This window comes from Carcharhinus amblyrhynchos, chromosome 10 (assembly GCF_965287045.1).
Source record: "Carcharhinus amblyrhynchos chromosome 10, sCarAmb.v2.hapA, whole genome shotgun sequence".
Taxonomy (NCBI): Eukaryota; Metazoa; Chordata; class Chondrichthyes; order Carcharhiniformes; family Carcharhinidae; genus Carcharhinus; species Carcharhinus amblyrhynchos.
Genome location: NC_137333.1, coordinates 67,995,641 through 68,009,719, shown reverse-complemented (window position 1 = coordinate 68,009,719; position 14,079 = coordinate 67,995,641). Strand labels below are relative to the sequence as shown.

The 14,079-nt window shown below is 43.0% G+C and overlaps 2 protein-coding genes across 11 annotated transcripts in view; one reads left to right on the top strand and one right to left on the bottom strand.

Annotated features, from left to right (window-relative positions):
* atm (ATM serine/threonine kinase) overlaps positions 1-11,871 on the bottom strand; it is a 140,347-nt gene extending 128,476 nt beyond the window's left edge. For 5 of the 8 annotated variants that reach the window (XR_013888049.1, XM_080197256.1, XM_080197259.1 and 2 more), the window contains exons 1-4: positions 11,689-11,844; positions 5,930-6,030; positions 5,404-5,516; positions 4,362-4,507 (exon numbers count right to left, since the gene is read on the bottom strand). Coding sequence is in view for 7 of the 8 variants with exons in the window: in XM_080197256.1 (XP_080053382.1) it covers positions 4,362-4,507; positions 5,404-5,516; positions 5,930-6,001 (331 nt within the window). In the remaining variant the exon portion in view is untranslated. Of the gene's footprint in view, positions 1-3,908; positions 4,508-5,403; positions 5,517-5,929; positions 6,031-9,176; positions 9,266-11,688 lie in introns of those variants that run through there. The other 3 variants (XM_080197258.1, XM_080197257.1, XM_080197262.1) reach the window with 3 other exon arrangements.
* A 92-nt stretch (positions 11,872-11,963) lies between these two features.
* Positions 11,964-14,079, top strand: part of npat (nuclear protein, ataxia-telangiectasia locus) — a 43,372-nt gene continuing 41,256 nt past the window's right edge. For 2 of the 3 annotated variants that reach the window (XM_080197265.1, XM_080197263.1), the window contains exon 1: positions 11,964-12,112. In XM_080197265.1, the coding sequence (XP_080053391.1) occupies positions 12,076-12,112 (37 nt within the window). In that variant the 5' untranslated portion in view covers positions 11,964-12,075. The remainder of the gene's footprint in view (positions 12,113-14,079) is intronic. The other variant, XM_080197264.1, reaches the window with a different exon arrangement.

Here is a 14,079-nt window from a genome sequence, read left to right as displayed (position 1 = left end):
CCATTGATACCAACTCTCTGCCTCCTATTAGACAACCAATCCTCTATCCACGCTAACACCTTACCCCCAACTCCATGCCCCATAACCTTCTGAAGCAACCTTTTGTGCGGCACCTTATCAAACGCCTTCTGAAAAATCGAGAAACACCACATCCACCAGTTCCCCTCTGTCTACCGCACTAGTCACATCCTCACAGAATTCCAATAAATTCGTCAGACATGACTTCCCCTTAATGAATCCATGCTGCACCTGCTCTATCAAACAATTCTTCTCAAGGTGCCTCGCTATTTCTTCTTTGATGATGGATTCAAGCATTTTTCCCACGACAGATGTTAAACTAACTGGCCTATAATTCCCTGCCTTTTGCCTGCCACCTTTTTTAAACAGCAGCGTAACATTAGCCGTTTTCCAATCTTCCGGCACTTCCCCGGAATCCAGCGAGGTTTGGAAAATAATCACTAAGGCATCTACTATCACCTCTGCCATTTCCTTCAGAACACTGGGATGCATTCCATCCGGTCCTGGAGACTTGTCCACCATCAGTCCCGCTAGTCAATCAAGCAGTGCCTCTCGAGTGACAGAGATTGCATTCAGGCCCTCAACTCCTACCATCCTCCTATCTTTAATACCCGGCAAACTATTCGCGTCCTCCTCCGTGAAGACCGAGGCAAAAAACTTATTTAAGGCCTCAGCCATTTCCTCATCTCCCACCACTAAATCCCCCCTCCCATCCTCTAAGGGTCCAACATTCACCCTAGCCAGCCTCCTCCTCTTTATATATTTATAAAAACTCTTATTGTCCTTTTTTATATTTAGTGCTAGTTTAGCTTCATAGTCTATCCTTCCTTTCTTTATCATCTTCTTCGTCAATCTCTGTTGATTTTTAAACCTCTCCCAATCTTCTACTCGCCCACTACTTTTAGCCACTCTAAACGCATCAGCTTTTAATTTAATACTTTCCTTTAATTCCTTTGATAACCACGGCTGGTTATCCCTTCTCCTACATTCCTTCTTTACCATTGGAATAAATTTCTGCTGAGCACCGAAAAAGATCTCCTTAAAGATCCTCCAATGTTCCTCAGCAGTCCTACTGACCAATCTGCGCCCCCAATCTACATTTGCCAATTCCTCTCTCATCCTGTCGTACTCCCCTCTGTTCAAACAGAGGACACAGGTCCGGGACCCTACTTTCTCATCCTCCATCTGCATCAAAAACTCAACCATACAATGATCACTCTTCCCAAGAGGACCCCGCACAACAAGGTCCCTAATTCTACTTGCCTCGTTACAAAACACCAGATCTAAGATAGCTCGCTCCCTCATCGGTTCCATCACACACTGTTCAAGGAAACTATCCCGGCAGCATTCCAAGAACTCTTCCTCAAGCCCACCGCGTCCGACATGGGTCAACCAATCAATATGTAGATTGAAATCCCCCATAATTATCGCTGTTCCATTCCTGTACGCATCATTTATTTGCGTGTTTATAGCCCGCCCCACCTCCAAGTTATTATTTGGGGGCCTATAGACCACACCCACCAGCATCTTCCTCCCCTTACTGTTCCTTATCTCCACCCACAACGATTCCACGTTCTGCTCTTTGGAGCCTATATCTTCCCTTACTACCGCCCTGATACTATCCCTAATCATGATGTGGGTATGCCGGCGTTGGACTGGCGTAAACACAGTAAAAAGTCTGACAACACCAGGTTTTAGTCCAACCTATTTATTTGATAATATACTCACTAGCTTTCGGGTTAGCCCCTTCGTCAGGTGAATGGAGAGTTCTGGCCTCAGACAGAGCATATAAAGCACAGACAGTTTAGAGATTACTCTAAATCTCTAAACTCTAAACTGTCTGTGCTTTATATGCTCTGTCTGAGGCCAGAACTCTCCATTCACCTGACGAAGGGGCTAACCCGAAAGCTAGTGAGCATATTATCAAATAAATAGGTTGGACTAAAACCTGGTGTTGTCAGACTTTTTACTATCCCTAATCAGCAGAGCTACCCATCCCCCTTTTTCCTCCCGTCTATCTTTCCTAAACACTTGATACCCTTGGACATTCAGCTCCCAGTCCCTGTCACCCTGCAACCACGTTTCCATAATGGCCACCAGATCATATCCATTTGTGCTGATCTGCGCCACCAGCTCATTCACTTTGCTCCGAATGCTTTGTGCATTCAGATAAAGTGTCTTTATCCCAGCTTTCATCTGGACCCTATTTGATGGTAGACTACCAACCTTTCTCATGCCCCCAACTCCCTTTATTATTGGGACATCCTTGACCTTTTCCCGTACCTGTACCCTCTCCTTTTCTTTAGACATTGTAATTTCTCCCACCCCTGCACCCCCCCCCCCCCCATTAGTTTGAAGCCCTATCTACAGTCCTAGTTATACGATTCGCCAGGACTCTGGTCCCAGCACGGTTCAGACCAAGACTGTCCCATCTGAACAGGCCCCACCTGCCCCAATACTGGTGCCAATGCCCCATAAATTCAAACCCATTCCTCCCACACCAATCCCTGAGCCACCCGTTCATCTCTTTAATCCTATTTACCCTATGCCCATCTGCACGCGGTTCAGGTAGTAATCCAGAGATAACCACCTTGTCAGTTCTGCTTTTAACTTCATTCCCAGCTTTTCATACTCCCTCTGCAAATCCTCAGTTCCCATTTTGCCTACGTCGTTGGCACCTACATGTACCACAATGACCAGATTCTCACCCTCCCCCTCCAGGTTCCTCTGCAGCCCAGATGAGACATCCTGGACCCGAGCACCAGGCAGACAACACACCCTTCTGTCTTCTTTATCTCTGTCACAAAGGACAGTGTCTATACCCCTAACTACACTATCCCCAATTACCACTACATTCCTCTTTACTTCTTCCTCTTTGACCTGTGTCTGCACCACTGTACCGTGGGCAGTTTGCTCGTCAACCTTACAGCCCTCGTCCGTGTCCACACTGGGAGCAAGAACCTCAAACCTGTTGTGCAGATCGAGAGGCTGAGGCCTTTGGGTCCCCCCCTCCTTTCTCCCCACCCCCCCGTTCCTTCGTCCCTCCCCCACCCCCCTCCTCCTCCAGCAGCACCCTCTTGTTCCTGACCCTTAGAGTGAACCAGCCTAGGGGGTGTGGATGTCTCTTGCACCCCATTATCTACGGTACACTCCCTCTCCCTGATGAGCCTCAGTGTCTGAAGCTCAGAGGCCAGCTCATCTACTTTGAGCTGGAGCTCCTCCAGCAACCAGCACTTACTGCAGACATGGTCACTGGGAAGGACCTTGGGGTCCACCAGCTCCCACATCATACAGAAACAGCACATCACATACCCCTCCATCACAGTCTCTTAGTAATTACTGAACACAGTTAAGAATTTAAACTTACCTGGCCCTTTTCTCCCAAGCCCTTTGATCCTAACCCCTTACAGCTCGCTCTGCTTCCCTCTTACTCCGCTGCCCGCTCCCGACGCTGCCCGCTGTCTACAGCAGGCCTCCTTTTAAACTTCGCGCAGTAAAAAAAAATCCCTTCCCACAAAGCCCTGCGGCCCACTTCCTCTGTAGTTTTTAAATGAACATTTTTTTTAAGAAGCGCTCAGAAAAATACATTACATACCATAACAAACACAAATAAACTAAAAGATTTTCATCAGGATAGGGATAATTTATTTGGAAGAAAATTTAAGCATTTCGATTTTTCAAAAAACTTTTTTTATTCCTTCATGGGATGTGGGCCAGCATTTATTCCCCATCCCTGAAGGCATTTAACAGTCAATCACAGATTCTTTCCACTTAGAAAGGAAACCAGAACTAGACGGCATACCCTCAAAATAAGGGGGAGGGGGTGGGGTGCAGTTTAGAACAGAGTTGAGGAGGAACTTCTTCTCTCAAAGGGTGGTGAATCTCTGGAATTCTCTGCCCATTGAAGAGGTGGAGCCTACCTCATTGAATATGTTTAAGTCGCAGGTAGATAGATTTATGATCGATAAGGGAATTAAGGGTTATGGGGAGCAGGCGGGTAAGTGGAACCGATCCACTTCGGATCAGCCATGATCTTATTGAATGGCGGGGCAGGCTCAGAGGGCTAGATGGCCTACTACTGCTCCTATTTCTTATGTTCTTATGTACATTGCTATGTGTCTCGAGTCACATAGGCCAAACTAGGTAAGAATGGCAGATTTCCTTCCCTAAAGGACATCAGTGAACGAGATGGGTTTTTATGACAATGGCTTCATGGTCATCTTTTAACTCCAGATTTATATTGAATTCAAATTTCACCACCTGCTGGGGTGGGATTCAAACCCTGGGTCTCTGGATTACTAGTCCAACGACAATACCAGTGCACCACTGCCTCCCCCACTCACTTTTATTGGCCCATCGGATAAAGTATTTCACGATACTGCCAATTTCTTGCATTTTCTTCTGTCGGTTGGCTTGAGTAGCTGCTGATACGTTGGGGTTGGCTGCTTGGAGACATTCGGTTTCTTTCTGGATATATCTTTGAAGAAACCTAGAACACAAGCAACTTGTTGATGTTAAAAAGAACATGGACATAGTAGGAATAACATCAAAGTAACATTACTTTACACTTTATGAAGCTACACTGTCTATTAGATTAGATAAAGAAAAATGGCAACCGATTGGACATTTGAGACAAGGATTATCGCTTGCTCGAAGGATAATCATCAACATGCACATTGGGCTGGTTAATTTTGCAATTTCTATGCAATTCTGTACAACTAAACCACAAATCTTAAGAAACTAAAATCATATCAATGGTTATAGAAACGAGGGACAATCCAATAAGTGCAGGCTTTCAATCTCTACGATGAAATGGGAAATGGCTGTTACATGGTACTGTGTTTATTGTGCAGCAATTTCTCCACATTATCTGGAACCTTTGCACACATACACACACTAGAGAAGGACAGGCATATATTTATTAAAGAACAGCACAGTCCACTTCTAATATACTGTATCAAAAAAAGAGACTTTCCAATTTAAAACCAAGATATTTTGAGATGACAAAATAGTTCATAGTGCTGATAAATAAAACGGAGGAAGGAGACTAAAAGATGCTATTGATTAATTGAAGCAGAACTTGATATAATCTTTGGAGTGAATTGGGTGGTTGGTCCAGAAACACAGAAATCCTGATGAAGTCATATCAATACTACAAAGTACAATATAAAATCTGATAAAACACAGACAGATTTTTCATACATCCCAAAAAAATATTGACAGCATGGTACAAATCTTCAAATGTCTACAACGTACATGCAAGAGCCCAAATTATGTGTATGGAAATATATTTTGTAGTTCAGTACTTGCTCTGTAATAGAAGGCTTCTGATGCTTTATTAGGCATCCACTGTACTTTTTACAAAGGGACATACGAAAATTTTACCTAAAAACTGCATCCCAGTTCAATTGTTTTGGATGTCTTGATTCAGAATTTCGATCCAACTGCTCTATAGCTTCTGGTGTTCGAATAAGACGTTTAAATTTTTCAATTTCTTTCTAAGAAAAAAACAAGATGTTAAAGCCACAGTAAGCCTGGTGAGAGACAATGTACAAACTACAATGTAAGCATTCGATCTATGGATTAAAATCACAAAATCAGGCAGTAGAGAGCCCGCACATAATTAGCCCTTTGTATCACAGAGGACAAACAGATACACATTCAGGTGCTAAGTCTCTTAATTCCTGTGAGGATACAAGGCAGGAGAGAGCAGAAGAAACAAACAGTGAGTGCAAGAGAAAAAAATGTCAAAGGAGATGCTTTAAACCAGGCAAGGGAACAAAAAATTACATTCAAACAACAGGCAACACTAAGTGCAATTCACTGTCAAGCTTTTAATTTTATTTTTAACTCATTGGACACAAAATGTCTTCCATAGTTCTGAGAAAATAAATTAGATAGGAATTATTACCTTTCTCTCTGTAGCTTTGTCATTATCAATCTGGCGACAGCAAAGGTAGAGATCATGAAGTATAAGGCTCATAGTTCCTTAAAAGAACCGTGGAATGAATCCTACCAATTAAAAATGAACAAGAGATTACACGTTTAATGAAAGACTGTTAACCCATAAAAAAGATTTCTATTAAGAGACAGAAACAATGCTTTTGTTGACATGCGGACTGAAGATTTAATGCACGGTAACACGGCACAGTAGACACAGGGTCGCAGTTATCATTTTCATTCTCAGGCTAAGCTGCTGCAGGAGTTATCAGTTCATTCCACAGACAAAAGAGAAAAAATAGGTACATGGTATGTTGGGGCATAAATTTGTGAAATAGCTGGGATGTTTTCTACTTAAAATATCTGACAGAAATGTAATAATAGAAAATTCTAGAACCACTCAGCAAGTCAGATAGGATCTTTCATTAGAATCCTGAAAATCATTGATTTGAAATGTTAACTTTGTTTCTCCCCACAGATCCTAAACCTGCTGATTTTTTCCCCCCAGAATTTGTTTTTATTTCAGATTTCTAGTTTTGCTTATGGTACATTGTTATGATCTCAGTAGGGACCTGAAGCTTTTATTTTGAAAATTGAAAAATCCAAGTATTCACGCAGAATGCTGCTACAAGACGGCATGGTAGCACAGCAGTCAACATTGCTGCCTCACAGCTCCAGGGACTTGGATTCAATTCTGGAGTTTGGACATTCCCCCCATGTCTGCGTGAGTTTCCTCCGGATGCTCTGGTTTCCTCCCACAGTCCAAAGATGTGCAGCTTAGGTGCATTGGCCATGCTAAATTGCCCCTTAGTGTCCCAGGATGCATAGGTTGGGGGGACTGGCGGGGTAAATATGTGGGGATTACGGGGTTAGGGCCTAGGTGGGATTGTTTCTGTGCAGACTTGATGGGCCAAATGGCCTCCTTCTGCACTGTAGGGTTTCTATGATTTTTCTATAAATCTGGAATCTGCACTCTGGACTGATGAGCTTCATCAATAAGCTTTTAAAAAGGCCCTTTCTTTATTGAAAATGTTGAGAATCCCATTTAATATTGCTATATGGTTTACATTGTAGCATTATACCACAAAATCTCATGGTCCAATAATGACTAAAAATGCCAAAGCTTCTGTTCATCACCAGAATCTGTTTACTCAAGCTATTTAATACCCAAGTTGTAATTTCACTGCCTTAAATCATGTTTATACACATAAGATCATTTACATAAATATAAAATTAAACAAATGCTACAATCCACATTTCCTATTGCTAGAGGCAATACAGATAATAGTTCTGTCCAATCAAAATGTAAACAGCTTGTTTTAAATGTGATAAATGAAAAATAAGACAATTTAAATTTATTCCTATTATTCATAGATTCAAAATTCATAACTTTAAATATCAAAAGATCTCATTGATTAGAGTTATGAACTATAAAACAGATGGACAAGGAAGGCTGCTGCATTACAATGAGTAAAGCAGGACTGCAGGTGTTTCATCCAAAACTGAAAAACGTCACATATGAAGTATGTTATAGTGGTACCACCCAGAATGGTTAGCTTCAAAAATATATTTTTTCTCTGCTATTCACCCTCACGACTACTCCTGTAAGTATATGTATAGCCATATATAGTACAGTTTGCAAGATTCCAAAAATATTGCATTCAAGAAATTGTAGCAAGAGGGGACAAGGTCACCCAAATCAAAGGTATATCAAACATCTTTCGGAGCATGCAAGAGAAATTTAAAAAAGGTTATTTTTAAATGTTCACACCAACATAAAAACTCTACTTCAATGCTGCTTACTTCAAATATTAAAAGAAACGTTATCTGAAGGGCGAACTGAAAGTCAATTCAGCCAGCCACAGCTAAATAATGCCAGCCAAACATTCTGACCAGTAGTCACACACCCGCTCAATGAAGAAAATATGTACAAAAACATTACCCACCCTTCAACAGCTAACTCTAGAGAAAATGGGAACCATCCATTCCCCACCCATCACGGATCAAAGCACAGGAATAAATACGGTATGCTCAGATAAAGTGTTAGCACTCCAACAGCTCTCCTCCTCCTCCTCTCCCCCTTCAGTCTCTTCTTCCTTTTTCTCTGTCCCATCATCAACCTCTTCTCTGGGCAATTCACTTCTGTGTAAGTCTTTTTCCCTCTTTGCCAGACTGAAGAACAGCAATAATGTAGTATGCCCACCAAATAAGGCAATGTTAACATTGACAACCCTTAGCCTTCTGCACTGTCCCTTCTTACCCTATTCTCACTTTTCTTTTTCCCTATTCCTCCCACTCCACTCTCCATAATCTTGCCTGCTCGCCTCTCCACTTTCTGCCATGTCAATCATCCCTTCTTCTTCTCCCTCTCCTCACACATCGCCAACCGCGCCACAGAGGAAGAGGGATCCACAGAGCAGAATTAGTAGAAGACACTGCTGAGATATGATGAGGTGGACTCTGGAGATTGATTTTTAACCCCAAGGATGAAAAGGTTTCAGTTGAATTATTGGAGACAGGGAGCCAACATAGGTGGGTGAGGAGGAGTGATGGACAAGTAGAACTTAACTGTCAGATGGAACACCTGTAGCATGGTTTTTGACAAATTAGAGATTATGGAGTTAAGAAGATCAGAGAACACTAAAGTGAGCAATGAGTCCAGAGACCACAAAGCCACATCTAATAGCTTCTGCACCAGAAGGGCTGAAATGGAAGAAAGTGCTTAAGAATGGGAGGATGTGGAATTAGATACTCAAATTTATTAGTGGAAGCTGCACAGTCTGACAATGATTTGTTAAAAATGAGAATTCATTTTGACTCCTGAGCTACTCCAATAAGTACTACTCCATTTGTTTAGTACAGGCTGCATTTTGATTAATCACATAATTCCCAACATTCTTCTAAAAACCATATTAAATCACTTTAGGCATGTGTGATGATACTGTGCCTTAAGGAAATGTATTTTTCTCATGTTTCTTGTAAGAGGTATGTTTGGCATTCAGTTCTGTTTACACAATGCCGATGTGTCTACACCAGGCAGCTCACATACTGGGAAAGCAGATTAATTATTGATCCTAAATAATGGGATGTTTACTTTAATCTGAGTTAATGCATTTTTGTTTATTTTTGGTTTTACCCCCTGGGGTTTCAGAGTAGGGTTGCGATTAGGTTGCTTGACAGATGCAGTGTTACGTACTAATGGGAAGAGCTAAGCTTACAGTGAGAGGCAAGCAGTTTCTTCATGGTCCTTATAGAAGCAAGAGATGGCTCTCTCTCTTTCTGGAAGCTGCTGTTTTATTGTCAGAGCTGTCTCTCTTTCTTTCTCCAGAAGTGTTCAAAGGCTCTAGAACAGTGAACAAGTAAAAACATGGAAGCCTGTGTTGTTTGTTAACTGATTTTGAAGACGACTTTAAGTCTATAAGAGGAATATTGCACGAGTTGAAACCAATGGAAATAGATTAGCAGTTAAGAATTGCATCTTGACATGCTTAAGTATTTCAACTGTAAAAGTTATGACTGTAACACTACATTCTCCACTCTTTCCTTTCCTTCTAAGTATGGTATGCTTTGTCTGCAATAGTGCGCAAGAAACAATATTTTTCACTGTATACTAATATATGTGGCAATAAGTCAAGCTCAACTGTATTGTTAAAATAAAATTTGTTTTGATAAACACCTCCGAGTATGTCAATAGAATCACACCTGGAGTGAAACACTTCATCCTCACTCATGCCAAAAAATATTGGTGTCTAGTTTAACTTCACAATATACCTTGTGGTTTCCAATCTGGTCCCTAACACATAGGATATCCTTCTGCACCCCTTTACCATCTCTGAATCAGTCCAAATATCTCCTTTATGTGGCTTACTGTGAAATTTCATTTGGTAACATTCTTGTGGAGTGCCTCAAGATATTTTGTTATGTAAAAGGTGGTGGACAAACACTGGCTGTTATTTGGGATTAGACTCCAGAAGTCTAGAAACAAGGACTATTTTCTGCATGTTGGGAAGCTTAGCTCAGGGGAAGGTAGACACAGACAACAAAATTCATAATTGTTTCCAATTTGCCTGTCACACTTCAGCCTTCTGAGGAAAAGAATATTTGATCACCAGGATCTCAAAGCTGAGATTAAGGTCGGTATTTACCAGAATTCCCTACACTCCTAAATGCACCGGAGAAATACCATTAGCAGTACCTTCCCCAAATCCAGTGGCAAGAAAGGCAGCCCAACAGCATTGTCCTCTCCCAAGCCAATATGCACAGCATTGGTCACTAATCACTCAAAAATCAACTCCACTGGGCAAGGCAAATCATTGATATGTTTGACATCAGATCCCCACTCCGGAGGACTTCAGGAACATTTTAGCAATGTCCTCAAATCAATGCTGAGCAGCTGCCTCAAGGGGTGGATTTTAATACCCTGCCCCATTGCCAGTTGTGGAAGGCATGTACTCTTATAAGATGGCAGATGGCACACAGCCACCTTCTTGGCTCTGTTCTGAGAAATTCCATGGCAGGAATCCCTATCGTTATCCTTCTGGACAACAATGGATACCTTTAACTGGGCAATTAACATTGACTTAAGGATCTCATGCCATCATTGTCACCAGTATTAACCTAGCAGTTGAAGGGGGGGGGGTGGTTTGGGGGAGGAAATGGGGTTTTCCATGCAGGGAACACATCAAGCAACCCATGTTGGGTTGTTTGCGGGCTCTCAGGAGCATCTTTGTTCAAAAGCACTCTGCCTGATCAAGGGACTCAGCATTGGCACAGCAGTGAAGCCACTGCTCTTGCTGCCAACCCACCTCCCCCATCAGTCACCTATGACCCAAGATGCAATAATGATATCAGGCATTATCAGAGCCACTGCCTTCTGGTAATGCTGTGTTCAATAGAGCTCCCAACCTAGATCCCTTGAGACATCAATTCCTTGCCCAATTCACACTTAATTTGCTAGGCCTCTCCTAAAAGAGGCCACGTGGGGCTCTCACTGCCTCTTCAGCCAGCAGGTAAGATCTCCATTTGTCTCTGGTTCACAATCAAGCAGAATAGAAATGGTTCATTCTGGAAGGCACCGAACACAGAGACTTTTTGTTGGGAACACACAAAAGCCAAGTCTGCACAAAATCTCCAAGCTACCCGGTCTCTCCAAACACCACCTGCAAAGCATTTGACAGAGACCACGTTGGACATTTCAGCCAACCCAGGGGTCATGGAACAGATGGGAAGCAAGTCAGCCTGGATCCAAAGGGACTGCCTAAGAAAGAGAGCCCACATGCTGCTCCTGGTGGGAAACATGCATCAATGATCATAGAACCTACAGTGCAGAAAGAGGCCATATATCCCATCGAAGCTGCACCAACAACAATGGGAAGAAACCAGAGCACCCAGAGGAAACCCATGCAGACACGGAGTGCAAACCCAACACAGCTAGTGAGCCAAGGCTGGAACTGAACCCAGGTCCCTGCCACTGTGAGGCAGCAGTGCCAACCAATGCGCCATCCCCTCAGAGCCCGCCAGCAGCAAAAGCGAATCAGCTTTCCACCGGCAGTTAAACTAGGGCGGGAAAGCCACACATTTAAACGCTAAACAAGCTGCAGGAGATTAAACATGTTCCACTGGCCCAGCACGGCGGCTCTCCATGTTATTCCAATGCCATGTGCAGTAACCCCAGCGGACCGGGTGCAGATACAGCTTTCCCTGCCGGCCATCACAATCCGGAGAACTCACAGCAACTAAACTCCACACATAGCCCGGGAATCAAACTCCATTTAAAGCCGAGCCACAGGCATGAATTAACCCGCACGAGAATCGCTACTGAAACTTCTGTTGGAGGCGAGTTACCCAAGCGGAGATTTCCCTCCCCTCCACCGCGCATGCCCGGGCGGCTGCGCGGCACTCTGGGAGTTGTAGTCCACTGGACTGCAGCTACCACAATGCATCCTGTCTCACCTCACATCCGCCGGAAGTAGATCTCCGCAGCAGTGTTTTCTTTACGCGCCATTTTCAGCTGGGAAATCGGCTTCTGGATGTGACTGAGCGGCCGGGGGACGGAGGGAGGCCGGGCCGCCGCTCCCTGGGGCCATCCTCTCGCAGTTTGCGGCCCATTCCGCGATCATGCTGCTACCATCCGACATAGCGCGGCTGGTCCTGGGTAAGTGGGGCCTGGAGAGGAGGCTGCTCTGACTGGGCGGTGCTGGGCCACTGACAAGGAACCGGTTAGACCGGAGCTGAAGAGTTCTCTCACTGGCAGATTGAAGTGGGCGGGATATCAACCACTTCTCCCAAAACCACCCATTGACAATGTTTTATTAATCACTTACTGTTAGTCACGACTTATCCCAAGTTTCTGGAACAGTTTTCTCTTGAATCGTGGTCCACGAAACGTGGGGATGGGGTGGGGGTACCTCGATTTAATTGTGTTGGCAAATGTCTGGTTCTCTGACGGGATATTTTCACTTTCCTTTTTCCTGAACGAAGTGATGGTGTCAAATGGCAGCCTCAACTGTCTGTGCCATTGTGCTGACGTTGCATCAACGAAATAGAAATTTGACTGCAATTTGTTTTTGTGTAAGTGTATTCAAAATGTTGATGGAATAATAACTCCTAAGGAAAGAATTTCAGCCCTTTTGACAGATCCAGTTCCATCAATGAGCTAGGCTGGCTGCTCGGATGTCAACATTTCCCTTGAGTACTGTGGAGCTGTTGGGCTCAATTATCCAAACAATTTGGCTGAGTGTTCACATGATTTCTTTGGTGATCTGCCTTGTTTGTGAAAAAATCCAGCTTGCTTTTCCTTTCCACACCTTTTTATTAATTTTTATTAATCTTGAAAATTATTTGGTCATCAAACAACTCCATCAAGCAGAGATTGGATATCAGAAACTGCTGATGATTGGTCATCATCTGCTGTCCCTCAATTTGAGATGATGTCTACTCCAGGTCCCTTGTTTTGGACGTGGATCTTCATGGGACTGAGCAAACTGATTCTTGACATGCGGATCTTAGGATACATTGAACAGGATATCCCATGAGATGATGGATCCGGAGTGCGGAATTTGCTTTCTTTTCTTATCTTCTCTGCTGCTGCTTTGCCTCGTTGTTGAGGTAGTCGGACTCAAAGCTTAATGTACAGGTTGTCGACTTTGTGAATGATAGGTAGTTAGCTCCTTCCAGTATTCAAAAAGAACTTCAGAGTCCCTTGGTAGCATTTTCTTTGGCCTCCCCTGAAACATTAGCCATTTGAGAGTTGTTGTTCAGCCATCTGGTGCACAGTGTCCAGGCCATCATGATTTTGTAGTAGTTGTGTCTGAATACCATGGAGCTGGCCTCAAGAAGGACACTAGTGTGTGTTTGATAGTTCTCCATTGAATTCGAAGGATGTGGTGAAGATATTGCCAGTGGAATTTCTGTATTGTTCTCACTGTCACTGACGTACTCCAACTTTCGTAGAATGCAAGTGTGGCAACAACAACTGCTCTGTACGCTGCAGAGTCTCATGATTGGCACAGTGAGCAACATAGTTGCTAAAATCTGTAGTCTAGTACCATCATCCCACTGATCATTGTATGAAAGAACAATTAGTGTAAAGAACTGTTGTTCATTTATATTTGTCTCCTTATCTTAAGAAAAAGGTACGTTTTGTTAGTATCCTTTTTAGATGCAATATAGGAAGGAAACAACTTGCGTATATGTAGCTCCTTTCATAACCTCAGATATTCCAAGGTTATTTATTATGAGATACTTTGAAGTGTAGTTAGTGCGATAATAGAAGAAGCATGTCAAATCGACTACATACAGCAGCTTCCAGAAATAATGATGAGCTACTGATTAAGAAGCCTATTTTTAATGATATTAGCTGAGAACTAAATATCAGTCACACCCACATCAGAGAGTAGATGAATCTTTGGTTTGAAATCTTTCTTGGAAGATGACAACTGCAAAAGTGTAGCACTCCCACAGATCTGTGGCAGTCTACATGCTTATGACCTTGAAATAAGACTTGAGCCAGAATGTTCTACTTCAGACAAGGTTGACTGACTACATAACAACAGTGACCATGGTTGACAGTATTTTTTGTGTATAGGGAATTTTGATAAGAAACCAAATACATGCAATTTC